The sequence below is a fragment of the Trypanosoma conorhini genome (assembly GCF_003719485.1).
Source record: "Trypanosoma conorhini strain 025E chromosome Unknown Tco_14.4_contig_00194, whole genome shotgun sequence".
NCBI classification, from domain to species: domain Eukaryota; phylum Euglenozoa; class Kinetoplastea; order Trypanosomatida; family Trypanosomatidae; genus Trypanosoma; species Trypanosoma conorhini.
Window position 1 is genome coordinate 3,553 of NW_021704284.1, and position 25,487 is coordinate 29,039.

The 25,487-nt window shown below is 54.7% G+C and overlaps 16 protein-coding genes across 16 annotated transcripts, besides 21 other annotated features; all 16 read right to left on the minus strand.

The window, feature by feature from the left end:
• Nucleotides 1-24: 24 nt before the first annotated feature.
• Nucleotides 25-1,806, minus strand: Tco025E_03994 (ATP-dependent RNA helicase; the record flags this gene model as incomplete). The annotated part of the gene is made up of 1 exon (XM_029370909.1): nucleotides 25-1,806. One exon carries the CDS (start codon nucleotides 1,804-1,806, stop codon nucleotides 25-27), a length of 1,782 nt encoding a protein of 593 aa, XP_029228924.1.
• Nucleotides 1,807-2,184: 378 nt separating this feature from the next.
• On the minus strand, nucleotides 2,185-3,573 carry Tco025E_03995 (putative WD40 repeat protein; the record flags this gene model as incomplete). Its single annotated transcript, XM_029370910.1, has 1 exon — nucleotides 2,185-3,573. The coding sequence occupies one exon, from the start codon at nucleotides 3,571-3,573 to the stop codon at nucleotides 2,185-2,187; it is 1,389 nt and encodes a 462-aa protein (XP_029228925.1).
• Nucleotides 3,574-3,838: 265 nt separating this feature from the next.
• Nucleotides 3,839-3,855: a microsatellite.
• A 39-nt stretch (nucleotides 3,856-3,894) lies between these two features.
• On the minus strand, nucleotides 3,895-4,293 carry Tco025E_03996 (uncharacterized protein; the record flags this gene model as incomplete). The annotated part of the gene is made up of 1 exon (XM_029370911.1): nucleotides 3,895-4,293. The coding sequence occupies one exon, from the start codon at nucleotides 4,291-4,293 to the stop codon at nucleotides 3,895-3,897; it is 399 nt and encodes a 132-aa protein (XP_029228926.1).
• Nucleotides 4,294-4,360: 67 nt separating this feature from the next.
• Nucleotides 4,361-4,386: a microsatellite.
• A 63-nt stretch (nucleotides 4,387-4,449) lies between these two features.
• Nucleotides 4,450-4,485: a microsatellite.
• Nucleotides 4,486-4,591: 106 nt separating this feature from the next.
• On the minus strand, nucleotides 4,592-5,419 carry Tco025E_03997 (transcription elongation factor; the record flags this gene model as incomplete). Its single annotated transcript, XM_029370912.1, has 1 exon — nucleotides 4,592-5,419. The coding sequence occupies one exon, from the start codon at nucleotides 5,417-5,419 to the stop codon at nucleotides 4,592-4,594; it is 828 nt and encodes a 275-aa protein (XP_029228927.1).
• Nucleotides 5,420-6,096: 677 nt separating this feature from the next.
• Nucleotides 6,097-6,130: a microsatellite.
• Nucleotides 6,131-6,158: 28 nt separating this feature from the next.
• Nucleotides 6,159-6,195: a microsatellite.
• A 28-nt stretch (nucleotides 6,196-6,223) lies between these two features.
• Nucleotides 6,224-8,602, minus strand: Tco025E_03998 (serine/threonine-protein phosphatase 4 regulatory subunit 4; the record flags this gene model as incomplete). Its single annotated transcript, XM_029370913.1, has 1 exon — nucleotides 6,224-8,602. The coding sequence occupies one exon, from the start codon at nucleotides 8,600-8,602 to the stop codon at nucleotides 6,224-6,226; it is 2,379 nt and encodes a 792-aa protein (XP_029228928.1).
• Nucleotides 8,603-8,746: 144 nt separating this feature from the next.
• Nucleotides 8,747-8,773: a microsatellite.
• Nucleotides 8,774-8,805: 32 nt separating this feature from the next.
• Nucleotides 8,806-10,419, minus strand: Tco025E_03999 (ATPase domain protein; the record flags this gene model as incomplete). The annotated part of the gene is made up of 1 exon (XM_029370914.1): nucleotides 8,806-10,419. One exon carries the CDS (start codon nucleotides 10,417-10,419, stop codon nucleotides 8,806-8,808), a length of 1,614 nt encoding a protein of 537 aa, XP_029228929.1.
• A 212-nt stretch (nucleotides 10,420-10,631) lies between these two features.
• Nucleotides 10,632-10,654: a microsatellite.
• A 12-nt stretch (nucleotides 10,655-10,666) lies between these two features.
• Nucleotides 10,667-10,706: a microsatellite.
• A 34-nt stretch (nucleotides 10,707-10,740) lies between these two features.
• On the minus strand, nucleotides 10,741-11,484 carry Tco025E_04000 (uncharacterized protein; the record flags this gene model as incomplete). The annotated part of the gene is made up of 1 exon (XM_029370915.1): nucleotides 10,741-11,484. The coding sequence occupies one exon, from the start codon at nucleotides 11,482-11,484 to the stop codon at nucleotides 10,741-10,743; it is 744 nt and encodes a 247-aa protein (XP_029228930.1).
• A 215-nt stretch (nucleotides 11,485-11,699) lies between these two features.
• Nucleotides 11,700-11,722: a microsatellite.
• A 76-nt stretch (nucleotides 11,723-11,798) lies between these two features.
• Nucleotides 11,799-11,859: a sequence feature (A-rich).
• A 28-nt stretch (nucleotides 11,860-11,887) lies between these two features.
• On the minus strand, nucleotides 11,888-12,703 carry Tco025E_04001 (uncharacterized protein; the record flags this gene model as incomplete). The annotated part of the gene is made up of 1 exon (XM_029370916.1): nucleotides 11,888-12,703. The coding sequence occupies one exon, from the start codon at nucleotides 12,701-12,703 to the stop codon at nucleotides 11,888-11,890; it is 816 nt and encodes a 271-aa protein (XP_029228931.1).
• A 377-nt stretch (nucleotides 12,704-13,080) lies between these two features.
• Nucleotides 13,081-13,737, minus strand: Tco025E_04002 (glycosomal membrane protein; the record flags this gene model as incomplete). Its single annotated transcript, XM_029370917.1, has 1 exon — nucleotides 13,081-13,737. One exon carries the CDS (start codon nucleotides 13,735-13,737, stop codon nucleotides 13,081-13,083), a length of 657 nt encoding a protein of 218 aa, XP_029228932.1.
• Nucleotides 13,738-13,847: 110 nt separating this feature from the next.
• Nucleotides 13,848-13,864: a microsatellite.
• A 140-nt stretch (nucleotides 13,865-14,004) lies between these two features.
• Nucleotides 14,005-14,045: a microsatellite.
• A 119-nt stretch (nucleotides 14,046-14,164) lies between these two features.
• Nucleotides 14,165-14,197: a microsatellite.
• Nucleotides 14,198-14,292: 95 nt separating this feature from the next.
• On the minus strand, nucleotides 14,293-15,477 carry Tco025E_04003 (putative ankyrin repeat family protein; the record flags this gene model as incomplete). Its single annotated transcript, XM_029370918.1, has 1 exon — nucleotides 14,293-15,477. One exon carries the CDS (start codon nucleotides 15,475-15,477, stop codon nucleotides 14,293-14,295), a length of 1,185 nt encoding a protein of 394 aa, XP_029228933.1.
• A 74-nt stretch (nucleotides 15,478-15,551) lies between these two features.
• Nucleotides 15,552-15,574: a microsatellite.
• Nucleotides 15,575-15,673: 99 nt separating this feature from the next.
• Nucleotides 15,674-15,698: a microsatellite.
• A 112-nt stretch (nucleotides 15,699-15,810) lies between these two features.
• Nucleotides 15,811-15,881: a microsatellite.
• A 336-nt stretch (nucleotides 15,882-16,217) lies between these two features.
• On the minus strand, nucleotides 16,218-17,900 carry Tco025E_04004 (guanine nucleotide-binding protein beta subunit-like protein; the record flags this gene model as incomplete). Its single annotated transcript, XM_029370919.1, has 1 exon — nucleotides 16,218-17,900. The coding sequence occupies one exon, from the start codon at nucleotides 17,898-17,900 to the stop codon at nucleotides 16,218-16,220; it is 1,683 nt and encodes a 560-aa protein (XP_029228934.1).
• Nucleotides 17,901-18,334: 434 nt separating this feature from the next.
• Nucleotides 18,335-18,358: a microsatellite.
• Nucleotides 18,359-18,434: 76 nt separating this feature from the next.
• Nucleotides 18,435-19,676, minus strand: Tco025E_04005 (uncharacterized protein; the record flags this gene model as incomplete). Its single annotated transcript, XM_029370920.1, has 1 exon — nucleotides 18,435-19,676. One exon carries the CDS (start codon nucleotides 19,674-19,676, stop codon nucleotides 18,435-18,437), a length of 1,242 nt encoding a protein of 413 aa, XP_029228935.1.
• Nucleotides 19,677-20,073: 397 nt separating this feature from the next.
• Nucleotides 20,074-20,898, minus strand: Tco025E_04006 (enkurin; the record flags this gene model as incomplete). Its single annotated transcript, XM_029370921.1, has 1 exon — nucleotides 20,074-20,898. One exon carries the CDS (start codon nucleotides 20,896-20,898, stop codon nucleotides 20,074-20,076), a length of 825 nt encoding a protein of 274 aa, XP_029228936.1.
• A 215-nt stretch (nucleotides 20,899-21,113) lies between these two features.
• Nucleotides 21,114-21,776, minus strand: Tco025E_04007 (uncharacterized protein; the record flags this gene model as incomplete). Its single annotated transcript, XM_029370922.1, has 1 exon — nucleotides 21,114-21,776. The coding sequence occupies one exon, from the start codon at nucleotides 21,774-21,776 to the stop codon at nucleotides 21,114-21,116; it is 663 nt and encodes a 220-aa protein (XP_029228937.1).
• An 80-nt stretch (nucleotides 21,777-21,856) lies between these two features.
• Nucleotides 21,857-21,892: a microsatellite.
• A 166-nt stretch (nucleotides 21,893-22,058) lies between these two features.
• On the minus strand, nucleotides 22,059-23,354 carry Tco025E_04008 (excreted/secreted protein 66; the record flags this gene model as incomplete). Its single annotated transcript, XM_029370923.1, has 1 exon — nucleotides 22,059-23,354. One exon carries the CDS (start codon nucleotides 23,352-23,354, stop codon nucleotides 22,059-22,061), a length of 1,296 nt encoding a protein of 431 aa, XP_029228938.1.
• A 185-nt stretch (nucleotides 23,355-23,539) lies between these two features.
• Nucleotides 23,540-23,565: a microsatellite.
• A 236-nt stretch (nucleotides 23,566-23,801) lies between these two features.
• Nucleotides 23,802-23,818: a microsatellite.
• A 53-nt stretch (nucleotides 23,819-23,871) lies between these two features.
• Tco025E_04009 (uncharacterized protein) lies at nucleotides 23,872-25,200 on the minus strand (the record flags this gene model as incomplete). The annotated part of the gene is made up of 1 exon (XM_029370924.1): nucleotides 23,872-25,200. One exon carries the CDS (start codon nucleotides 25,198-25,200, stop codon nucleotides 23,872-23,874), a length of 1,329 nt encoding a protein of 442 aa, XP_029228939.1.
• Nucleotides 25,201-25,227: 27 nt separating this feature from the next.
• Nucleotides 25,228-25,275: a microsatellite.
• The last annotated feature ends 212 nt before the right edge of the window (nucleotides 25,276-25,487 follow it).

Below are 25,487 nucleotides of genomic sequence, written 5' to 3' on the forward strand. Positions count from 1 at the left end.
TTTTACGGTGCGATGGGGAAAATGTCACAGCCTGCGCCTCTTCGCGGCCCCCATCTTTACGGCGCTGGCGACACGGCTGAGTGGATCCCGTGACTTTGTCCTCGCCTGTTGAGAAAAGGAGGGCGACCTCGAGGAGGCACGGGCACGGACACGCTTGCGGTAATTTTCCGCGGAGTCCGCCCCCTCAATGTGCATGTAATGTGGGACGTCCAGCAACGTTGGGTCGCACCTCGTCGTCTTCTTGGAGCGGGACAAGATGCGCCGAAGTGCGGTGTCATCCTTCTCACTCATGTGGCTTTTCAGGTAGGCGCTGCGCGTGAGTTCGGCGGCCACGGCAGAAATGCGCTGCCGTCGGGTGGACGACCTCGTAATCGTGAAGAGCACATTGTCTACGCGGTACTGAAGCTTCGCCGCCTCCTGCCGGTGCAGCTGCTTAAACGGCTCAAAAGCGTCATGCGTGGCCCGCAAATATTCGCGCAGCCGTCGGGTCACTTTCTGCGCCTGCTGTCGCGAAAGCAGCGTGATTGCCATCCCGCCCTTGCCGGCCCTACCGGCACGCCCAACGCGGTGGGTGTACCGCGAGAAGGCCGAGGTCGTCGGATGCGATATGCCGTCGAAGAGAATGACGTTGCGCACGTCTGCGAAGTCGATTCCCCGCTGCAGCGCCCCAGCGTTCTTGTCGTCCGTCCTCTTCCCGCCTTTACTGGGCGTCAGCGCGGCCTCCTCCGACACCCCTGGCACGGGGTCCCGCAGACCGTCGACGCTCTCCAGCGTCCCGTCGGTGCAGACCAGTGTGGCGACGGAGCCAACCTGAAAGCGGTGGAGCGTGTCCACGCGGACGTTGAGCGGCAGGTTGGAATCGTAGACGAGCGCCTCAACCCCCAACTGGGCCAAAAAGCTTTGAACCTTGTACGTCGTCTCCTCCTCGTTGACAAAGATGAGGGTCTTGCCTTTGATGTGGCCAAGGCGGTAGAGCGCGTACAACAGCGTGTGCTGGTGGCACTCATCGGTGGCCACGAGGTAGTAGTGCTGCAGCCTTTCCTCGTCGGTCGCCCCTCGTGTTGTGGTGCGAGACTCTACAACAATGTTTTCGCCGTCGGTCGGCGGCGCCTCGTCGTCCTCGTCTCCCGTGCTTAGCGTGATGGTGACGGGGCGGTGAAGCAGCTGGCTCTTGATGTTCACCACGCCGTCCGTCAAGGTCGCGGAGGCAAGAATGGTCTGCACCGAGGGCGGTAAAACGGACTGCACCGCGCGCAGTGAACCCTCGGCGATCGACATGACCAAATCCACCTCGTCAATGACAACGCACCGAAGCGAGGCCAAGTCCTCCGCCGTCACCGCGCCACTGCGGCAGTGCTTGCCTAACAGCGCGGCGGTGGTAACAAGAATGGGGGCAGAGGCCATGCGCGCCTTTGTGACGGCTCCGCGGGAGGTCAAGTTGTCCACCACAATTCTCGGCCTCACATACTTTGCCAGGAAGTTCACCACCTCAACGGTTTGCTCGCACAGCTCGACGGAGGGCAGCAGGATGAGGGCCAGGGGGTTTTTTGCGCTGCGTCGGTGGCGCATCTGCTCCGCCTCAGTGATGATGCGTTGCAGGATGGGGATAACAAAGGCGCCCGTCTTTCCGCTGCCCGTGCGGGACTGAACGGCCAAGTCGCGCCCCTTTAACGCCAACGGGATGCATGCGCTCTGCACAGGGGTGGGCGACTTCCACTTGACGCGTCTGATCGCCTCCAAAATGCGGCTGTCCAGCGCCAACTCCGACCACGCCGCAGAAACGACGTTCGACGGGGTGCCGCTCATTGAACCTCCCGCCCGCCTCTCCCCTTTTCTTCCTTCCTGCCTTGCTGCTGTCCGTGGGTCCTCTCCCCCGGCTTCGTTCCCTCGCAGTTGCTCGGCTTTAATAAAGCTCCCGCAGCCTTTCTGCGCGGAGTCCAGGCGACACTTCCGCGAGAGGGGGGCAGCAAGAAAAAGACAAGAGACGCAAGGGGCAAGTTTTCGTTTTCGTCGTTGCGTTGTGCGGAGAGGGCCGCTGTTGACGCCCCGCACAAACCCCCCCCCCTTCACGCGCAGACACGCACAGGCAGGAAGAATAAACAAAACAACAACGACAAGAAAGAAGGGTGGGGCGGGGTGCGCACCCCGCCGTCTATGCGCGCAGATGCAACGAAGCCTACTTCTTCACGCGAAAAAAAACATGTCCCGCGGCCTCCAAAGCATTAAGCTGTTGCTATCCACCGAAAGCAATTGACCCTCACACCCTTCCTGCCAATTCCACGAGAGGTCCACCACTTTTTCGGTGTGGCCCGCGTGCTTAAACAGCAACCGATTCGACGTCGTGTTATAAATGCAACACTTCCCATCACCGCCGCCGCTGCAGAAAAGATGGCGCGAGTGAGGACACCACTGAACCGCAGACACCGGCCCATCATGCATACGACCAATGGCCACCGCATCCGCGCTTTTGCGAAGATCGTAGTAAAGTACCTCGCCATTCCCTGAGCCAAGCAACAGGGAGGTACCGTCGAGTGGAGACAGGGAAAGCGCCGTGACCCCACATGGCAGTGAAAACAGCTCCAGCAAGTCCGGTGTCCTTACATCGCCGTAGAAGACGGGACCTGAGTCACACGAAACCGCAAATACGTGGGGCTCCGTCCAAGAAAAGACAACTTCACTAACCCGAGCCTCAGTGTCCTCTAGCTTATACGTGTGCGACGGCGCGAGCGTGCGGGCGTCATCCTTTGATGTGTTTCCCACGTGCCAGCAGCACACGTGTCCAGTTGAACCAGACAGCAGTGTCCCATCGGTGGTGACGCCCCAGTCAAGCGCCTCACACGGACCATTTCCACCAGAAAGTTTAAGTACATGTTGCCCTTCCCCTCTGCGCTTGTCCCATCGATCTTGTTCTGCCACCACCGCATTCAAGGCCCGCATGCGCTTGTGGTACGCCATGCGTTCCTCATCTGTGGGATTGGCACTGAGTTCATTGGGCGGCAGTGGAGCGCGGGGGCGGGGCGGGTCATTGGGAAACTTGTTCAGCGATATGCGGGACCAGTCAAAGATGTACGCGTTGCCGTCACTAGAACCGGACGCGATGATGAGGGGGTTAGCGTGCATGTAACGCGCCACCAAGGGATCCCCGTCATGTAGCATGCGCCGCTCCACCTGCACGCCCACTTGACTCGGCGCCATCCCGTAGCCGCCAACCTCGCCCGTCGCGTCGTTGTAAGTCTCATACGTACGATCCAGCGACACCGCTGTGTTCGGGGTGGTTACGGAGAGGAACTGAATGTATGCCTGCTCCGCGCCACCCGTTCGGGTGCAGCACAAAACAGTCTGAGTAGCCAAGTCCATTTTCGCGGTCATGTACGGCATCAGCCGCGCGGAGGGGCTTTCCCAGACAAGATCAACGTGGACGAGGTGCTGGTACAAGTCGCGCACATGCTTGCGCCACGTGCAGAACGCCCGCCTTTCCTGATACGGAACGTCAGTTGACTGCAGGGAGGTTGCTGAGGAGGCCTCCCTCTCGGAAGTCACCACGCTCACCTGCGGCGTCGCTCCGTTGTCCATCGACAACGTGGCCTCTTCCAGGCATTCAATGAGGGCCGATCAATTGGTCGAAGCAACAACAACAAAGAGAGAGAAGGTGAGAGGGAGAAAGAATAGAAAGCAAAATCCATACAAGGAAGCGGGCAGGAAACCGAAGAAAAAAAACACACATTGAACAACCGAAAAGCATAGGCCAACCGCATGCGTACGGAGAGTGAAAACCGCAGAGAGAAGGTAACTGTAGGATGGCATCTTTCCGCAGTACACGTTTCGATAGTAGAATTGTACACACACACACACACATATATATATGTACTCACTCAGCGCTCAACCTCACAGTCCTCAGCTTTGACCTGTTGGCGTAGGGGCAAAAGCGGCATCGTCTTTGCGCTGGCGAAGCTGCTCTCGACAGTGGCGCAGTTCCTTCTCCAGGCGGTCGATGTAGCCCTCGTAGCTCTGGATCAGCGCGTTGTGCCCGGCATGCGACTCCTGCTCAAGGAATGAGTTGCGCTGAAGAACGTCCCAGAGTCGTCGCTGCAGCTCACCAATGAGACGCTCCGTCGCACCTGCGACCTCAAAATGTGGCGCCGAAATACCTTCCGGCAAACCAGCAGCGGCAACGTGTGGGACGACGTCAAGTTTTCGTCGCAGGTCCTCATTTTCCGCCTGCACTCGCCGAAGCTCTTCCTGCGCTTGGGCCAACTTCAGCTTTATTTCCTCAAGCGTCACGGCAGTCTCCATTCCCCAGACGAACTCTACGGAAATAAAACAAAAACGGGCACGGACAGAGAGGAAGAGAAACAAACCAAAAAAAAATGATAATAATAATAATAACGCACCTATACATGTGTATGCGCAAGGGGCGAACCAAGACCAATAGGGGCGGCAGCTGCAGAAACAACACACGCACCCCCGCACACACACACAGACACATATGTATGTATATGTGTACATCAGATAGACACACACCAAACAGCAATACTAAGAAGCAGAAGTAAAGGCAAACAATGGCTCGGTATGCGCCTGAAGCAGCTCCTCCTCAGTAGCGTCTCCACTTGTGCTCACAAACATTACAGACACAGAAGACAGTCATGGGTTCATCCGCGGAGCGTGTCTGCTTCTGTGTCCACGAGCAATCCCTCGCCTTGCAGGAGGGACAGGGAAACAGCGTCGACTTGGTGGCCGTGGCCCTCCGTATTTCAGTTAGGTCGGTGTCCTTGCTCCGCTCCAAAAACGCCGCCTCTTGGTTTTTCTTCGCCTCAGGGTTTAGTAAGTCTCTCTCTGACATGTGCACCAGCACCTCCACCGGCAGTCGCCCCTCAACAATGTCCTCGCGAAGTTTGGTGTTCTTCTCGTCCCTTAAATTCACCAACAGCACGCGGAAGCCGTCCGCCGCCGCGGAACGATCCCCGGGGATCGCCGTTGCAATGCGCGACGCCACGGCACGGACCACGGGCTCCTCACCCTTTGCTCTTCCCTGCATGAGGGCGTCGCCAATCAGGGAGCTCCACTTGGCGATGCGGCTGCAGCCCTGAACTCCCCCAATGAGCGGCGGCCCGGTTGGGGTGCCGGGGGTGGTGCCCTGTGCGCCGTGGCCGACGGAGCCGACGGGCGAACACATCGCCGACTTCCGCGCCACCGGCAGCGGTGTTTTGGGGCTACCACGCGCGTTGTCCTCCACGGAGTCCTCCTTCGGGGCAATGCCGGAGGTGACTGGCGGAGGACGCGGCCGCTTGACGCCAACCATTTCAACCCTGTGCTCCTCGGACATGGCCGCCGCAGTCCTCAGCCCGCCCCGCCGTGGAACTCCAACACCGCGGCAGGGCGAAAACCAAAGATGCACAATCGCGCAAACAATTAAAGACATAAAAGGAGAAAACCAAACAAAAAAAAAAGAAAAATTCAAACCGCACATAAAAAGGCAATAACGACGACTTGGTGAAGAGCTCAAGCAGGATAGCAGCAGCACACAATTTTGGCACACTAACATGCCAGCAAGCGGAGACACAATCGTAGACGCATCAGCGCCCGCAGATATACAGAAAACGATGCTCACAGAATAAACAAGCAAGGAGGCTACGCTACATTCACTAAAGTCATTCCAAGCAGATGGCGGACTCACCGGCGCTCTGGCTTCTGGCGCGCGTATAGAAAAAACAAAACAAAAAACACACTACAAGCTATTGCCTTAACAGGGCAACTTTTTCGTCGCTGTCAACGAAATGGATCAAAACGAGCATTCCCTGCGGCCTCTCGCTCCCCTCTCACTCACACTACGCACGCATGCACAAAGGCTATAAAATTCCGGCCGCAACCTCGGAAGGAAAAAAAAAGCAGAACAAAAAAAAGAGGGAGATTGGGTGGAAGGGAATGAGGAAGGACACCACCGCCATTTTCTCCGAATTACCGCGTCCTCAGAGAGGCAGTTCCCCCCTTTTCCCACCACCACTCCTCCCTGGACATCCTCACCGTGTACACAACTATATATTTGCGCCTGACTCCTTGAGAAGACCTATTAATTCCTGCTTCCGTTATGCGAATTAATTTTTATTTTTGTTTTCTTCATTGTTTTTTTTTTGCAGTTGCCCCTGTGTGTATGTGCATGCGAGTGAGTGAGTGAGTGAGTGAGTGAGTGAGTGAGTGTGTGTGTGCTTGCTCTTCATACGCGCTGCTAGCGCTGCGTTCTCTTATGGGGTACGGCGCCTCCGAGGCTTGTCAGCTGCGGCTTGGGCTGTGAGCGCCCGGCGTGGGTGGGCGTTGGATAGATCGTTGAGCTCTTCATCGTGCGCCTGCCCAGGCCACTCTTGCGCGACGCCTCCGCCTGCTCCCTCTCGCGCTCCGACTTCAGCAGGTCACGCAGCTTGGAGCGGCGTTCTGCCTTGTCGTACTCCTTCGCCACATCCAGCAGCTGTCCCTCCACCTGCTCGCGTCGCCTATCCTCCTTACTTTCCTCCTCGAACTTGATTTTGCCAGCGTCACGCTTTAGCTCTCGGTCACGAACCTCAATCACTTCCAACCCCGTCTGTGCCACCGCGCGCACTTCGGCACTCTCATCCATCTGCAGACGACGCACCATGTCCTGGTACTCCTCCAGCGCACTTTCGGTGGGTAAGGCCTCCAGCACCCTACGCAACGACGGCAGTAGCCGCGCAAGCTCTAGGCGCACCATGTCCATTTGATCATGCTGAAGCTCAAAGCAGCATTCAAGCATCCTCTCACGAATGAAGCGGCGCGAGAACAAAGAACAAGCGGCACGGACAAATCTCAAATAGTCTTTGCGTAGAATACATGAAGAGCTATGGGCGTATTCGTTGTTCAGCTTACTAAAAAACTGAACCTTGTTGTTGACGTTCGACAGGCTCGCCGCAATCTTAATACATACCTCAGCACTCCGATCCTTGAGGCAATAGGCCCCATTTCGCCCATATTTTAGGAGGAGGGGTAAAAATTTTTCGTACAACGCCGTCTCCTGAAACTCCCCGTAGTACAAGGAGAGCATTTGAAGCACGTGGTCCATAATGCGCCAGTCCCGCTCAGCGCGTGCAATAAGTTGTAGCAGTATACCTTCCATACTGAAAAAAAACGCCTTGCGCTCCGTCGGTTTAAGCTGCTGCACAAAGCACTCCAGCAAAATCCCAGAGTGAACTGAGAGGGCAGTCAGAACACTCTTTTGCGGATCATTCAAGAGATCCAAAAACGGCTTTCGAAGATGCACGGCTGCCTTGTCGCCAAGGAGTGGAACTAATTCATGCAAACCGGCGGCGATGCTGCGTCGCACAGGTTCAGTCGAGTCGGTGGCGAGGGCCTCAGAGCATGGGGCCAGGTAAACAGGAAAGACAGAAATGGGCAGCGACGCCGTGACAGAGGGCAGGTTGTAGGCGCAGCGATACCGAGTCGCATCATCGCCCTTCAAGGCGGCGTTCTGGTAAAACCCGGCAAACAGAGTGACGTCCTCGCTGGTTTGAATGTCAGCCTTTATCTCCCACAGAAAGCGGCCAAACTCCCCGACGATGAGGCTCACCACCTCCTCCGGCGGATGCGAGATAAAGCCCTTGATGATGGGGTAGAGGTGCTCGCGGCGGTAGGCGGGACCGAAAAACTCCACCAAGTCAACTAAACACGAGAATGCTGCCCGAGAGACGGTCTGATCCTCGTCGTTGAGGAGCTCAAAGAGCTCCTGCGCTACCTTCTCCTTGGCCACCTCCACGCCCAGGGCGCGTGCCACGATGCCTAGTTGTTGGCACATGCTTCGCCGCACGCCCACGTTAGTGTCCTGACACAGGGCCAGGACCTTGTTCATCAGTTTGCGTTCGACAACGTCGCGAGGCAGGTGGCGGCAGACGCCACCGATTAGTAGACAGCTAAGCTCCCGCTGGTCCTGCGGCTGCGCATACTCCGTCTTTTTCAGCGCGAGCGGTACCACGTCGTTGTCCAGCTGTTTAATGTTCAGGTAATCGATGAAGGCAGGAAACAGCTTATTCCACGCTATCCGAACCTCAGCCGTTTTGACGCTTAGCATTGTACTTGTCACAATAAACAGCTCCCGTGCCACACTATTGTTCAGCAGGGGCAGCACTTCCAGCAAGGCGCCTGGTGCAAAACACTGCAATTCTGGCTCCTGTACCCACATACAGTCCACCACAATCATTAATACCTGTGAGATGCTGGACATGTCTACACCAACGAGTGTTTCCTTCAGACGCTGGAACAGCGACATCTTCTGACCGGTACTTCCGTGTGCCATGATGTACTTTGCGGTATCCTCCAGAGAAAGATTCTTCGCCTCCACGTAGTTCTGCACCTCCTCCTCATTTTTCATGGACGCACTGAGAGCGTTGAGCTTGTCCAGCGCCGGCAGCTCACGGACAAGTGCCGTGGGGTCCTCGGGGTCGGCGTCCATCGCCGCCGCATTGTTGCCCGCGTCAGTGGGCAGCGTTGAACTCGAGGAGGCTGACGTCGAGCCCTTTTTCCCCGCCCTCGACTTCGAGGACAAGGGACTTGGGAGATCCAGAGCCTGCTGCCGCAGCTCAAAGGCAGACTTGTATTCCATGAAGCACTGGACACTGCCGCAAAAACAAAAAAAAGTGCACACACACACACAGAGAGAAGAAAAAAAAAATAGACGGACAAACGAGACATGTGTGCGGCACGCAGGGGGCCAACAAGGAGGATGCAAGGGGAGAGAAAGAAGGGGACAAAAAAAAAAAACAACAACAACAACGCAAAGCAAGCATCGAGGCGACGCTTTGTGCGCTAGAGCGAACTAAACTCGTATGTAGCACGCTGCAGCAGAGTAGTTCTCGCAAGCGCGGCCTGAACCAGCGCCTCACTCGGCAAAAGAATATTCGCCTCCTCACCAGGAGGCAGGTTCAGAGTTTCCCCCGCCCCAGCATTTTGCTGCTGTTGTTGTTGTTGCTGCTGCTGCTCAAAGACCTCGCGAAGGAACGCTTTCAACGCGGCCGCAGCGCAGCCCTCCGCGTGGCCCGCCACGAGACGACTTAACTCTTCCAGCGCCGTCACTGTCGCGCCGTCAAACCTGGCGAAGAAGTCGAGTGCCATTTCCTCTGCGGCCTCAAAACTCAGCGGTGGGACGTAAAGAAGCGTCTCAAAGCGGCCCTGTCGCAAAAGAGCACCGTCAAGCGTCCCGGGCACATTGGTGGTGGCAATCACCAGGACGCGCTTATTGTCAAGCAGACCATCCAACTCGCAGAGAAGCGCCGCCAGCATTCGTTTTGCCACATTAAGGCCTTCCCCGGCGCCACTATCCGTCAAGGCACCGCGTGACGTTCCAACGACGTCGACGTCGTCAAGCACCAGCACGGACGGCGCGCAAACCCGCGCGTTAAGAAAGGCCTCCCGCAGGCGCTCTTCACTTTCGCCGAGGTACTTCGAGAACAGGGCGGCGCAGCTAACGACGGAGCATCTACCAGGGTAGGATGCGGAAATCCTCTTCGCCAACGCCGTCTTGCCGCTGCCTGAAGGCCCGTGGAGGAGAATTCCGGTGGTGGGCGCAACGGCGGCGAGCAACTTGGGACCCAGAAGCTTCTCACGCTCCATGGAGAGTCGCACAAGCGTTTCGACCCGCTCCACCACAGCGTCGAGTCCATAGAGCTTCCCACAGGCCAAAGGCGCCGATGATGGCACAGTCGCGGTGTGGCCAATAAATTGCAGCGCCGCAGGAGAAGTAGGAGTCCCCGATTTCTGACTTGTGAATTGCTCATGGCAGAGCACCAGCATCAACTCCCTCCGCGTCCTCAAGCAGGAAACCAACTTGTCGCCCCTCTCCCCCGTCACACACGGTAGGAGAGCATCGGCGTCCGCAAAGACACGAAGGAGGCGCCGGGCGGCACTCGAGGTGAGTGCCGGCACTTCGTACGTAAGAGGGGTCCACATTGCCAAAAGCCACTGAGGCACGTGCTGCACGTCAGTCGCTGAAGTCACCAACGCGCAACGTGGCGAGCGGAGCAGTCGGCGCACCATAGCTTCCAGACGGTGCGAGGACGCATGCAAACCAAGAAGATAGTCAGTCGCCTCGATGTCATCCAGCAGCACAACGGTGCCTGCCGGGTACATCTCGGATAGCGACGCAGCGCAGCTCTCCGCGCACCTCAATGCGTTATAGTCCACGTGAAAAATACGCACCTTTGCATCACTCCATTCAGGCGTTGCCGAATCCGTTTCACCCTCCACTGGGGGCACGCCATGCAGCACGCTCATTCCGTAGGCGCCAGCACCGTCGCGAACGGCGTGGAGATTAACCGTTTTGCCTGAACCTGCCGGCCCGCAGACAAGGAAGAAAAAAGGGACGGGCCTCGCCTCGGAGAGAACTCGTCGCAGGTCCGTGAGAATGCGACCATCGACGGACATTGAAGCCACACGAGTTCCTGGAAAAGCAGAAACCGAAAGAGATTGTTTTTTTTTTGTGTGTGGGACATCACGAGGGAAATAAGTGCAGACCGCAAAAAGAAAATGTGAGGGCAGTAAAGGCAGCTGCAATTGCAGCAGGGACGAGGACTGCGACGGAAACACGCCGCCGAGAACAGTGCTCTGGGTAACACCACAGAGCCGCAGCAAGCAAGCACACACAGACACACACACACACGTGCACGGGCAAAGACAGAGAGGGCGAGAGAGAGCGAGAGAGAGCGAGAGAGCGGGAAGCGTCGCATAGCAAAATTCGTCGAGCCGTCAATCCTCCTCCTCCTCCTCGGCATCAAACTCCTCACCCGCGAGGACACCGTAGCGGTGCAGAGCACGCTCCACGGAGTCCACTGAGAGTAGTTTGTTCTTTGCTCTCCAAGGCGTGAGCTCTGTCAGCTGTTGTTGCAACCGTTTTTTATTGTAAAGCAGGACGCAGGGAAGATGCCGTTCCGGAAAGTTTTTTATCGCCTCAGTTGAGATCATCGAAAGGAACTTCACGCTCCGACGACGCTGCGCCACCACACGCATGACAGAAAGCAGCGTCTCGCAGTCACTATGTCCCGGCTTAATTAGCAGCGCAACAACCCAGTGAGCCGCAGAGGCCTCTGTCACCTCAGCCATGTAGTCTGACCCCGATACGTGACGAAGCACACCAAATCGCTGTGCCTCCTGCTCTTTTTGCAGCTCCGCCAGGCGTTTCCGGCGGAATGCCAGAAGTGCCTCGTCATCGTCGTCGTCATCGATAATAGTGTCCACCGCCTCGTTACCCTCCGTGTTGGGCACGTCCAGCTGCAGCTCCGCGTCGTACCCGCCACGCTCCATTTTGTCCCGCACGCGTTCCTCGTTGGGATCATACGCCTTGAGGCACGTGTCGACGTTTTTGTCGGCAATCTTCTGCGCAAGTATCTCGAGCTCGTTGGTGGCGTACTTCCCGACCCGGTTGCCGTGCCTGTACTGAATGTCCTCCCACTCCGTGGTGCGTATCCGCTGGTCGGCCGTCCTCTCCGCCATCTTTGCCGCAGCCGCGCGACCCTCCTCGCCTTCCCTGACGCCGCATGCAGCCGCCGGCGTCGTTGTTGGGCGGGGCGGGGCGCGAGAAGCAGAGGGGAAAAGAAAACAGGAACAAAGACGAAGGTGGAGGAAGCGGCGAAAAAACGCCGGTCAACAAACAAAACACCCCTCGCGCTGAAGAGCAAGACGACACGCAACACGCCGGAGCGTCTCCGACAACAACAACAACAACAACAACGAGGCCCCAGTGGCGCTGCACGGCCGGGGCACAGCAGCTCACCATGTACATTTTCCCCGCCTAAAAGGAGGAAGGCAAAACAAAAAAGAAAAAAAAACACGAACAACAAATAGACATGCAGAAGACAAAAAGAAAAACGCAATGACATCCACGCACATGCGATCTCTAAGATGTAGCTGTCCCGAACTTGCTGACGTTATGTAGGCCCGGGACATAAGTGTCACCGGCAACCAACGTGTATGTGTTCTGTGTCGAGGACCATACAGGAATAGGGCCGGGAAAGCGAGTCCGCGCCCCACGCACAGGCGGAAGCTCTGCCTTGTACACCTGATTCGTGCAACTTACCGGGCGACGATTGCAAATAGACACATGCGAGTGTGGGCCGTAAAAGTGGGGTTTTTGGATGACGCCCACTGTGCCGTCCTCATCCACGGCGAACCACAGTCTTTCGACCTCCTCCAGCTCCTTCTTGGTGGGGTCCCGTCCCTTGTACGCGCGAAACGCCTTCGTGTAGGCCTCTGTTGCGCACCGCGTCGGCACATTGTCCTCAACCTCCCGCTCAAGCGATGATTTCGCCGCTGCCTCTGCATAGCGATGCACAAAATCCTTTTCCCGTCCCGCCAACTCATTGCGATCGCGTGTCTCGCGAAACGGTTCCGACCGGGGGAGTGCCCCCTCAAACTTCGGACTGTGTTTTTTAAAGTACGTGGTGTCAGGGGCCTGCAGCGTGCGCTCGCGTGTCGCCTCCTTTTCAGACATGTACCTCTGCACCGCTGACTCGTCTTGGCTCTGCCGCGTCTTCGCCGAGCGCGAGAAGGTTGTGGCAAACGTGCACGACGGCAGGTTCGGCGCCTCCGCCGTCACGCACTTCTTTGGCAGTGTGTCGCAGTGGCGGGCCAGCTGCACGGCGGAGTCCAGCAGGTCTATTCGACACCTCTCCTGCAGCGTGGAGGCTTCGACGGCCTCGTAAATTGTTGTCATTCGTCCCCTTCCGTGAGACAGCCGCCTAGCGCTATAAACAACACTGCAGAGAGAAAGAAAAAAAAACGAGACGCTCCCGCCCGAGCACCGCCAGGTCGCGGGGACACAACGCAGCCGCGAAGATGGAGCAAGCAACAAGTAAGCGCAGCACGCGTAGCCCCCCTCACTTCCTCGAGGTGGTCTCGGAGCAAAGGAAGACATTGGCGAAACAGGAAGAGGGGTGAAAAGAAAAACACTCCCGAGCGCGTCCCCGAGCGACGCGAAAAAAAAAAAATTTTTCCACGAGGGAAGATGGAGAGGAAGAGAAAAACTCCGGCGAAGCAACAACAATAAACGGAACAAAGTCGACGTCCAAAAGAAAAAAACAAAAAAACATCTCACCAAAGAGGTTTATTTCTTGCACGGTGTTTGGCAGCAATGGCGGCGGAGCGAAAACCGTCCGCGCACCCAAGAAGGGAGCTTATCAGCGTTAACATAGAACTCCAAAAGCAACTCAACTCAAACCCGGCGACGGTCGCCCCAGAGGCCGCGGTGAGGAGGTCGCACACGCCTTGAAAGACGCTGAGGAGCTGTTTTCTTCGGCCGCCAGGCGGAAAATCATGTCGCAGGTCAAAGAGAGAGAGCACGACGGCGGCCAGGTAACCCCAGAAGAGGCCCAAACGAGAGGTATGTGCGGCCTCTCGAAAAAGCGGCGCATCCCCTTGGAGTTTCCTTCCAAGGAAAGCCACATTGTCGGCCAACTTAAAGATGCCCTCGCCAAGCACACGAAGAAGAACAATGACGTCACGCATGCCAGACTGTTCCTTGTTGAGCAAACGGCTGAGGGTCTGAAGGTTAGAAAGCCAAGATAACACGCGCACAAGCGACCGCGCTTCCGATGTAGCATCGGCAAAGCCAATAAAATTTTTATCCCGCAGCAGACAACAAAAAAGTTTGGCGAGGGCCCCAGCACCTTTCAGCGCCTTATCCGGCATATCCACCGACTCCAAAGATATGGCCGTCACCTGCAAGACGTCGATGACTTTTTGACTCATTTTATCCTCGTCTTCTGTTCCTCCTCCGTGAGTATATAGAATTTCCCAATATACCAAGGAAAACAGCCGCGCGCTGATCTCTTCTTGAGGTTTCCTTGAGAAACATTCCCATATATATATATATATAATGTTTGCAGTAGGAAAGGAGTAAAGTGGGAAAAGGCGCAGGTTTGGCTGCCAACAAAACGGAGCGAGAACAACGGCGGCAACAACAGCAACGTGAAAGACGCAAACGCCCCAGTTCTCCGCGCAGGTTTTTTGGCCTTCGTGTGTATTTGTGTGTGTGTGTGTGTTTATGTATGTGAGTGGGCCTGTTTCGTTGTTCGCGCCTCCACCTCCCACACATTTAGTTCATGGCTTTAGTCCTCGTTAAACAATCACCCTGCCCAATAGTGGACGCCGTGCGGAGGGGAGGGGCTGGAACCGCCAACAACAACAAAAAAAACAACAACAACAACAAACACGAGTTCCCCCTCTTAGGTAACAACTGCAGAAATGGGGACAATCCGTGGACAAAAACAAAAACGAACTCAAATAACCAATCATGATGTACACTCATTTGCTTCTCTGTCGGCGGGCCTCCTCTTTTGTTGTCAAGAGATCTTTGTTTTTTGGGTCCAGGCGCAAACCTTGCTCGCATGTTTGCAGCGCCTCATCAAACTTCTTCATGGCGAGTTCCGTGGCAGCCTTGCGGAAGTATCCCTTTGGCCAGTCAGCAGCCAAGGAGATACAGCGAAGAGAATCCCAGTAAGCTCCCTTGTAGTGGCGCTGGTTAAAATAGGATGCTGCCCGGTTGCTGAAGAAAACATGATTGGTATTATCCATGTGGATCGCCAGGGTATAAAACTTGGCCGCCTTGACATTCTCACCTGCTTCAAACACCTTATTTCCCTGGGCCTTAAAGCGTGCGGCCTCCTCCTTCCGTCGTTCCGCACTGAGCATGGGCTTCAGCAGCTCCTTGAGCATGCCATCATTCCGGGCCTTCTCAGCCAGAGAGACCGGAGTCTCACCGCTTGTATTCGCAGCCTGAGGATTGGCACCAAACGACAAAAGAAGCTTCACACATGCAGTATTCGCATGCTCCACGGCGATATGAAGCGGCGTAGATTTGTCCCCATCAATCGTCACTTGCGCATCTGCTCCATTTTCCAGGAGAAATTCCACCGCCTCAACCTTCTTCATGAATAAGGCTGTAAAGAGAGCCGTTCCACCATGAGAGTCCGTGACATTAATCGGAATCTTGAGTCCATAAATCATCTCTCCAATGCAGTCAATATCCCCAGAGTGGGCGGCCCAATGGAGCAGGGTGCCGGTTTGGCAAGTGTCGTGCATAACATCGGCGCCAAGCTCCACCAAACAGCGGACAGTATCCACGTAACCCATCGATGCCGCAAAGTGGGCAGCGGTGCCGCCGGTAGGCGTTTTGCGATTTACATCAGCGCCTGCTTCCACCAACAGCTTAATGGCGGCATTCTGATGACCTTTCGCAGCCATGATCAACGGAGTATTGTTATCATAGTTCTGAAGTTCCACTTCAGGTTTAAACTCAAGCAGCATACGAATCATGTCGAGGTCCCCATTAAATGCGGCAAAGTGAAGCGCCGAGAATCCGCCTGCCTCTATGGAGTTGATTAGACTGGGGTTTTCTTTCAAAAGCCCGGCGCATTTGACCGTGTCCTTTGCCCGTGCGGCGCGCAGGAATACTTCGACATCCTCAGCAATCCGCGTTCCGTCATCCATCTTGCCCCAGGCGTTGCAGTCTACTCAGGCACTTTGTTTTATAGCTGGTGGAGGAAGAGCGTGGGGGGACGAAAAGAGAGAGAGAGAGAGAGAGAGAAGCACCAAAGCTCAGCGGCGCGTGCACAGCAAACACACAGACGCACATCAGGGCACAGGCGGGGGCGGCCAACACACAGCCGCACGCAAAAAAAGAAGCAATAATAATAATAATAATAATGATAGGGGGAGTGGGGAGAAGGAAAGGCGCCACAATATAAGAACAGGTTTAAGCCGAGAGTCAAACAAAAGAGGGGGAGTCGTGTTAATATCGCACAACTCTAACAAACGTGTCCGTGTTTTGTTTTTCTTTGTTGTTGTTGTTTTTTTTGCATTTCCTCAGTTCCCTTTCTTTTTCTTTTTTCTTTGGGAGAGGGGAATGGGGTCATTTTCTTCTTCTTCTTGTCATGTTCGGCCTAGTATCCTTTTTTTTTGCTATTCGCTCTTTTTAATCATCGCCGGCTTCATAATTGCATCAATCGAGCCTTCCGCACAAACTGAGTAAAAAAAACACGCACATACGCACCATTACGGAGCTCCCCGCAATCAAGACGGAGAAATATGATAATGATGGTGAAGCCAGTGGGAATGGCAATAAAAACAAAGCAGCAATCGACATTCCTTAACTCCATCTCTTTTCCGTGCGCACACACACACACATATATATATATATAAGAAGCGAGAAAGAGAGATTGCGCAGTCACTCAAGCCGTGTATGCCTCAGTATCCGGATAGCTTCGCGTAAACAAGTCCAGTGTGTTGCTGTCGCCACCAGCATATAAAACATTGCCTTGAGCATTCCAAGCGATCGCGTTGTAGCGTGGGCTCATGCGACCCCCGTCTGCCCTGCAAGTTGGCATTGCATTATTGGCGAAGTTGATGAGGTGAATGCCCGTCATTGTTGATGCGGCGCACACCATGTTTGGGTTTACGGAGAGGCTTAGCACTGCGCTATCCAATTCCCTCGTGGCCACGCCTTGACCCATCATGCGAAGGTCATGCACCACCACGCGCCGATCCAAACCGCTGGTGAAGAGATAGTCACCGCAGCTTCCAATGGAAGTGACAGTGCTATAGTGACGATATGCGGAAGGTGTAGTGGTATTTTGAGCCATGCGAAGGTCATACACCATCACTGAACAGTCACGTGACCCAGTGACGAGAATGTGATCCCTGTCTGGAATAACGTGAATAGCAGATACAATGTCATTGTGATCTGTGTGCTCCTGGATCATTTGGGTTCCATCGTACAATAATAAGGAATTGGCAGAAGCCGTAGTCACTCCACAACAGTACCTCAGCGTTCCTGTTCCTTTTAGGCTTCGCACCGCTGTAATAAAGCGGGCCCCTCGCGGCTCTGCCCCGCCACTTTCTTGCCAATTGGACTCTTCGTTGTATGTGGGGTCCGTAGAATATATAACGATTGCAGGTGCCACGGCGGCGTGTCTTCCCACGGTGCCCACAATGAGAATTCGTCCAGAGTTGGCAAAGTCCATTGAAGAGGCATAGTGGCGCGAAAGCACGAGATTCTCAGTAAGGACTCCAGACTGATCCCAGGTTCCGATGGTTCCATCCACAGAAGAGGTGACTACCGCCTCACGGGAATTCGTGCCGCCCCCGTACGCCAAGGCCAAGATGGCGGAAGTGTGATGCGCCCCCGAGAGCCGAACCGCGAAATTAATAAACTTTTCAGATTGGCTCCACCCAAACGGTTCCATTATGTATTCAACATCGTATAAAAATGTGTCATCTTGCTGAGCAAAGGCCACCGTTGAGCGCAGCGTTTCAAGGGTGTGTTGATCTAGGCGATCAAGGAGCAGCTCGTGGGCCACCTCCACCATTTTTCCCAAGCAGGTGATGCCAGCACTTCGGGTATTGTCTAGGCGAATCATCTGCATCAGGGCAACCACTACGCTTCGGACGTTTAGCATCTCTGCCTTGGTAAGGGCAGCCAGGACCTCCGCATAGGGTAGCAGTGGGACCCGACTACAGTCAAGACGCCGGTGGCGCGAGAGAAAAATCATTATGCGCTGAACAATATCGCCTTTAACGGCACTTTGCTTGTTCTCTGGAAGCTGTGATAATAAGCTAATGAACCCGTCTAGCGGATCCCCGCGTTCCACGCGCTGTGAATCAAACATCGCCTCACAAAGGACATCTAGACAGTCCTCGTAGAGGGAAGGGTGGCAGAGCCTATCCGTAAGTTCCGGGATAATTGATTCAAAACTACGCTTCACTAGCGCAGTGTTCACCAAACGCGCAAGTGCCTCTTTGTTCGTCACAAATCCTACCGTTGCGCCCTCCGGAAAAGACTTCAGTACGTGTTTAATGTGGTCAATGTTTTGAAGCTCCGGCTCCTGCAACTCAATGTCCACCTTAATACGCATTTCGCCTCGGCAGTGCTTCAACAGGTCTATATAAACTTCGATGCACGACCCCCCACCCCGAGAGTTGCTTTCGTCAGTTTATACTGATGCCCTTGCTATCGGCGATGTCGTGTGCGTGTCGCTCTTCTCTTCCGGCAAACTTTAATCCGCCTTTTGTTCTTGTGTTTGTGTTCCTTTGTAGCTTCCTGCCTACTCAGACCAATCGTTTTACCTTTCAGCAAAGACCAGCAGCGTGTTAAGTGAAAACAATTGAAAAAAGGAAGGAGAAAATACAAAAACAAAAAAAACATCAGACCACCCCCCTCCCCGTCCCTCCCCTCAAGCGGCGGCACGAAGACGGCAGTGTGCGCTGAAGGCTGCTCAGGACCCACGCATGGGTCAGCGTCCCCTCTCCGTTATTTCACACCCCCTGCGTTTTCTCCCTTCCTCCGCGCATATATATATATATATATATATATGCTGCATTTCCGTTTTTTTTTTCGTCCTTTGTTTTCTTGCAATTCCCAGAAGAAGTGCTAGACAGCTTGGCACCCGCTACGGGCGCGTTCGTTTCGGCCGACGTGACAATATCTGTGCGGCAAACCGCCAACGAATCGGCGGGAGGCCGTAGGCCCCCGCCAGGTCGCCAGCGCACATGACCCTCCAGAACTCCCTCGAGAGAGTCACGGGCCCGACCGTCGCCTCCGACGGGACGGCGCTGTCGTTGCGGTGCCGCTTGACCAAATCCCGAATGACGTCCAGCGTCATCAGTCCCCGCAGCGGCTCAATCCACTCCAGGCACTTGGGGTCGCGCGCCGAATACGCGAGGGTCACCCACCGTGCCTCGCTCTCCGTGAAGGAGGGATCGAGTGGAACAAAAAGTGGGAACTGCAGAAACTTACTAATGGCATTAGATAAACTAACTACTCCGCCGGGGTACGCGTCGGGATTTGCCTTCAAGTAGCGTGTCAAGATATCCCTCTCTGCCGCGCAGTCACGAGCGTAGCGATCCTCGGTGTTGTAAAAGTAGCATTGCTCCTCGTGCAGAGTGCAGTCGTACTGCCGCATGGGGACCGTTGCGCCGGGAACAAACGGCCCTTCGACGCAAAGGCGCACCTCCGAGGAGGACTTGGGCGCCCAAACCCCGAAGAGACGACTGCCGTCCATGTACTCCACAGAGTCGGGGGTATCATCGGCGGCGTCGTAATAACGCGACGCGGCATCCTTGCAGCGAGGATAGGGTGGATGGAACTTCAGTAAAGCCGCCTCCGCCTTAAGCGACCAACACCAACTCCGCTGCATCTCGTTATCACGCATAATCATGGCCGTATTTTCCTTGTTCGACTGCGTCACTGGCTCGCCAGAGCGAATGTCGCTCACCAGCAGGATGTCATACTCGGAGCTGTACGCGCGCGATAACCGAAGACACAGCTCATCCGTGCAGTACCCCTCCACCAACTCCAAAACAGACCCTTTCCTGTCCTTTGCAATCTCTCGCACCTCCGCACAAAAGGGGGCAGGGTCAATGAGGATGAATTTTATCGTCGCAAAAAGCCCAAAAAGAAATGGAAGGTGTGAGCCGTTAGCCGCACCGGCGTACACCACTAGCAGCGCTTTGTTGGAGGCCCTTGGTGCTTCCATGTACGCCGAGAGAAACTCAACCTCTGAGAGGAGCAACTTGCGCTGCCCGAAGTGAAGCCCCTTCACCACCACGTTCTCCAAAGTTGCTGAGTGCGACGGCACGTACGCACGCCGCGGAAAATCATCCGTCAGCAGCCTAAATGGCGAAAATTTCATACAACCCCTCTTAGAACGCCCAGGGCCCCCAAATACACACATGCAGAGGGAAACCAGCGAAAAAAAAAAGAGAAGAAAGAGGACAGAGAACAAAATAATATGAGAGACGAGTATAACAGCAAACATCGGGGTGCCTCACATCGCCTTTTCGTTTTCGTTTCTTTTCCTCTGTTGTTGTAAAACAGAACGAAAAAAACTCTTCGCGGCCTCGCATACATACACTTACAGATTCATGCTTGCGCTCCTTTTTACATGACTGACGCAGTGAGTGTTTCACCCGCAGTTGATTCACGAGTCAGCGTACTTGTTACTCTATTGCTCCTTTCCTTCTTTTCTCTTCTTTCTTCGCACCCACTGACCCACACGCATGCGACCCCCCAGAAAAGAAAAGAGGGAGTTAGCGTTGGTCATCGTACACAAAAACGTGAGCACGGCTCAGTTTGTGCATTGCAAACTCCACCGCATTGAGTTCCTTCCCTAGAGCCTCATGGTGGGCCTTTTGCAAGGGAGTTTGAAGTTTGCTGAATCCCCTGGACTGATACTCTGAATTCAGCCCGTCCCACCGTCGCTGCAGTCCTTGTCGCAGCTGCTCAAGCTCCTCCGCCGAGAGTTCCGACCACCGCTCCTCTGCCTCCCGCTGCGCGGCCTTAAGTCTCGCCACCAAGGCATGACGCTCCTCAATCTCAGCCTTGACCTCACCCAAGTAGGTCGGCACTTTTCCAAAATCCTCGCGGTCCACCGCACGATTCTCCGGCGGCGGGATGCATTTGCTCGGTATGGCGAGGACGCTTTCTACGGCGTTTGCCACCACGTAGTTTTTGTCAGTTTTCAGTCCCATGATGGGTTTGTCGTGCCTACCCGGAATATCATCCTTCAACCTTGCGACATCCTTCGCACTCTTGAGGAATCGTGTCTTGTTTACCGTCGCTGCCCCTCGACTGGCGGTTAGCGGGCCTTCATTTTTCTTGAGGAAGTCTGCAGGCTTCACCGTGGAGCCCGTATCCCGCCCAAAGATGCCTACAGGTTTCTTTGCTGGGTGAATGGACGGCTCCGTGACCTCGCCACCCATGTTCGCCACAACGGCACTCGTTCCGTGAATGCCAAAGGTCGACGCGGTCGGTGGGGCTGCCTTGTTTCCGCTGTACTTGGACTTGTGCCGTGGTTGAGGCGGAGGCACCTCCACCTCGGGCTCGATAAGATTGAAGACACTCTCGCCCGACATCTTATTCCTTCCTCCCCTTTTCTTTTTTTTTCAGAAAAGAGAAAAGAGAAAAGAGAAAAAGGGGGTTAAAAACAAAAACAAAGGAAGGGTAGCACACAGCAGCGTGTGAGAGTTCAAGGCGTGTGAGGAGGAGTGGCAAATTTCCTCTCGAGCGCATGACGCCCCAGCGTTTTTTTGTTGTTGTGTGATTTTCTTCTCATTCCTTCTATCTCCGCTCACGGCTTGGGAGGCTGAGAGATTTGAGAGGCGTTTTCCGGCGCCTGCGGAGGAGGTGGTGGACGGTCCGCCGGCGGGAAGCGAACGCGCATCCTCTTGTTCGGCATGTACGCCTTCTTGAGCATCCACCAATGTGCCTTCATAAGGTACCCCATAAGAAGGGGGACGACGGTGAGAAAGCTTAGAACGGAGATCTCAAACGAGTTTGCGTCGTGCGCAAGGGCCGAGAGCGACCCAGCGTGTTTCTTGTCGTAAAAGACGGTGCAGCGCTCACCCACGCGGAGCACAGGGATTGCCTGAAGATACTGAGACTCGGTAATGGTGTCATTGTAAAACCGCTCCATCCAGTTCCTGTAGGGGGACCCGGTTGTCGCCCTCGTCGAGACGTACTTTTTACCGTCAACTTCGTATTCGTAGCGCACGGCGTATCGCGGAACACTGATGTACCGGTAATTCAGCTTCCGAAGCTCCAGCAGTTTTCCGTTGGTCATACCCCACTTCGAATTCGCTTGATAGGCAGTCAAAGCGTCATAGTAGCACCGCGTGTTGACGTACACAAGGTACGCACAAAAAATAGCCGGGATACGCACCTCCAAGGCAAGATCCCATACCCACTGCGGCTGCTGTTTGCCTGTAAAGAACCTGTAGACCTGGCCTGACATATGTATATATATTAATGTATATATATATATATAACTATTACCCTACTCGATACAACTGGCCGCCTTGCTGACGTTATTGTTTTGTTGTTTGTTGTTTGTTGTTGTTGTTTTTGTTTTTCGGATCCAACATATCCCGTATTTCCCGCCCAATAACACGGAGGAAAAAGGGGAAGAGAAGAATAAGGAGGGAACTGATACAGTCAGTTTCACCCATTACAAAGGAGTGCCCCCTCCTCCCTACTCAGCATGGACGGGGCGCGACAAGTCATGCTGATTCAGAAATTAGGCGGTCGAGAAAAGGCGGGCATGCATTGTGGTGAACGAGGTACAAAGCATGCAACCCAGAGCAACTGACCCCTCTGTGCCATGTGACCCCTTAAGTGGGCATTCGCCAGGCCCCGGACACGGTATCGGTTCGGGCTCGGTAGTTTCCCAACGCTTATCGCATCGGTTGCACAAATACCTATTGCCGAATGACAAGTGTGTGGCGGGGTTGCAGCAATACCGGCACTTATAAAGGACGTACTTGTGCCGGTGCTGTGGGCAGAGGAAATCGTCACAGCAGTCAGAGCATATCAGCTCGCTGGGCTTCTTCACGGGCTCCCCATTACCGGATCGGAAGCATCGGCGTTCACCACCGTAGTAGGGTTTTCCACAGCGGTAGCAAATATAATACAGTAGGTCCTCCAGTGTTTTGTTTGCCATCTCCCGAATTCGAATTTCGGCATCCCCATCAATTTCCCGGCGCAACCTCCCCATGTATTCTGAGAGAGGGGCGGCGACATGACGGATTTGCATGCCGCACCCTCCTGGGCAAACGGCATACGTGAATACCACGTGCTCTCCCCTGGCGCGAAAGCTATCCGCCCGAGAGGAGAACTCGGTGAGGCACTCACGGTGAAAGCAGTGCCCGCAGTCTAGTGTGACGCCGCTGCCCTCCTCAAAGTCGCAGAGGCAAATCAAACACAAATCCTCCGGTTGGGCCGAGGGCACGGCAAGCAGCCTTGGCGCCCTTCCCTGAAAGTCCCTCGCGGTTACCGCCGTATCCCGAGCATACAGGCACAGTTTGCCTCTTTCCTCAATCGTAAGGAGGGCACCTGCGCCGAAAGAAACAAACGGCGTCGTGATTGCGTAGGGGAAGACGTTTTCCCGAAGCTCACCATTTTCATTCACGCACACAATTTGCTCCAAATCTACAAGAACAACGACGTAGTGGCCATAACGGCCAAGAAGCCGAAAGTCGCTTCCCGTCACGTTCACCTTAACAAGGCACTGGCTCAATTGATACGCACAAATCCCCCCCTCGCCGGCCACAAAAACAAACCCCTGATCCGCCGCCTCGACATCGTCGGCCTCGCACTGCGGCGTCAGAGTCTCGAACTCCTCAGCGAGGGGGTCGAAAGACGAACATGCGGTCGCCGCCGCAGCAGTACACCTTCTGCCTGTGCACGAGGACCTTGTGAACTGGGCCGGGAAGCTCAAAGTCTGTGCAGTCGCGCGACACCCTCCAGCGTCGCAAAACACGCTTCGTATCACGCGCAACAAAATAAAATTCACCCGCACTGAAGCACGCCACATCAGCCGCGGGAGGAATCAGACACTCAACGGGGCGACACATCAATTCGCCCTTCTCCTGACTCACCTTGTAGAGGGAGCCAGCGTCGTAAATGAAAGCACCCAGCATTCTCTTTCTTTTTGTTTTTGTTTTCTTGCATCCTCCAAAAAGAGTGAGGGACACATTTTTTCCAAGCCGAGTAAGCAACGAGGGAGGGAGGGAGGAAGGGGGGAGAGGTCAAAAGTGAACACCACAGAGAGGGAGAGAATGGGATGGAGGAAAACTAAATAGAAGTAAGTGCTAAGGAGACAAATGCCACACGTTCAATGATGATTGCACGTAACATCAATACAAAAGAAGGAAGACAATGTAAAAAGAAAAATGAAGAGGGAGGGGGGGGGAAAGAATAAATAAAAACGACAACAAGACGAAGTGAAACATGGCTGGCGAAGCGTCACGTCCCAAAGAAGGGAGGAGGAGGAGGAGGCAAAGGCATGCAACAACACAAGGCGGGAAGTAAGAACGGCTACCCCCGCCACGCTATTGGCGGCCATTTTGTTTGTCCGCGTGTTCCCTCATCTCCCGCAGGCGTTCAGCTGTTACGGTAAATATTTTGAGATCCATTGCCTTTTTGGTCTCCTCATCCAAGGACTCCCGTGCCACGCCGTCTTGAAACGTCTGGACGCGACGCGAGCTCGCACGCGCCCGGCGCCATTCTTCAACAAAAATGCGCTTCACTTGGCTTTCGTACTCAGCATCATTTCCCCACCAAGGGAGCATCGTGTCCGTTGTCACGTGCTCCATGGTCTCAGGTCGCTTCTTCTTTTGCATCTTTGCACGCATCAGGCCCTCCACGTACACATACACCACCAGGAAAATACACAGCGAAAATACAAAAAGTATGGAGGACTCAAGACGAATCTGCTTCACTATCTCAGTATTTTTCATCACCTCTGTCGCTGTTCGGGAGGCCAACCCAGCCACGTCTGAGCGATCCTGTACCTTGTTTTTGGCCGTGATAACCTCAATGTCTTCGGCACTTACATCTGCCGTTCGTATGGCACTTTCATCGCCAGGTGTGCCTTCTCCCAGGCCGGGGGTGGACTCATTTTCTCCAGGTGCTTTCTTGCCCTCAACTGTCGCCCTGGCATTCTCAGCTGCGTCGCTGGTGGCGTCGCGGTCCACCGGGCTCTTGGAAGCAGATTCAAGGTATAGCGGCCTTTCGGTGCCATTGGTGAGGGTCATCCTTCCCTCCACCCTGACGCTGCCATCCTCAAGCATTCCCAATCGAACGGTGCGGAGACCGTCCTCCTCCATCATATCCTCAATATCCTCAAGAAGAAGGATCGCCTCATCGTCGTTGGCGGCTATGCGTGCTACCACGTCCTCCCCAAGTCGCGCCGTAATTTCTTCAAGCTTCCGAATATGGTCCGTTAGGGTGGAGATGGGGATAAAACTTTTTATTTGGGCACGGGCCTCCAAATAATTTCGTGCCTCATGGTCATCCACCTGAAAATTTCCCAGATTCACAATCTTGTTCTCGACCGTCTCGACCCCGTAGTCCTTCATGACGTCCTGGTAGGCCAGGCTCACACGCAGAAAGTCTTCCGCGTCGCCACCAGCATCAGGGTGTGTTCTTCGGCAGGCCAGGAGGTACTTCAACTTGGTCAGGGCAAGCGGCAGTCCGGGTTTGCACTCCAGCAGGCGATAGCGCAGTGGGTAATGCTCATACTCCTTGCGTCTCGCTTCCGCCTCGGCGAGCTGCTTTTCATCAGCCTCTATCTTCTTGTAGTTTTTCGACAGTTCGGCGGCCCCCTTTATGCGCTGAATCGACGCGGCGCAGAGAAGGCACGACCCAAGGCGCAGCATAGTGCTGAGGCGAAGATAACACCCCCGTTTTGTGTTGTTGTTGTTTTTGTTTTTTCGTTTTTCGTTGCTTTGTTTCGTTTCCGCAACGGTGCAGACGCAAGCGAAGAGCACGGGGCGCGTGCGTGTCCACGTAAAACGGGCTTGCTTACAGGGAGGGGAAACAAAAAAAAACCACACACAAAAAAACAACAACAAATGCGTTTGTGTTCGTGAAATGGGCACAACAAACGGAGAGAGAGAGAGGAGGGGAACGGAGAGCATCAGACAAAAAGAAACAAAAAAAAAAA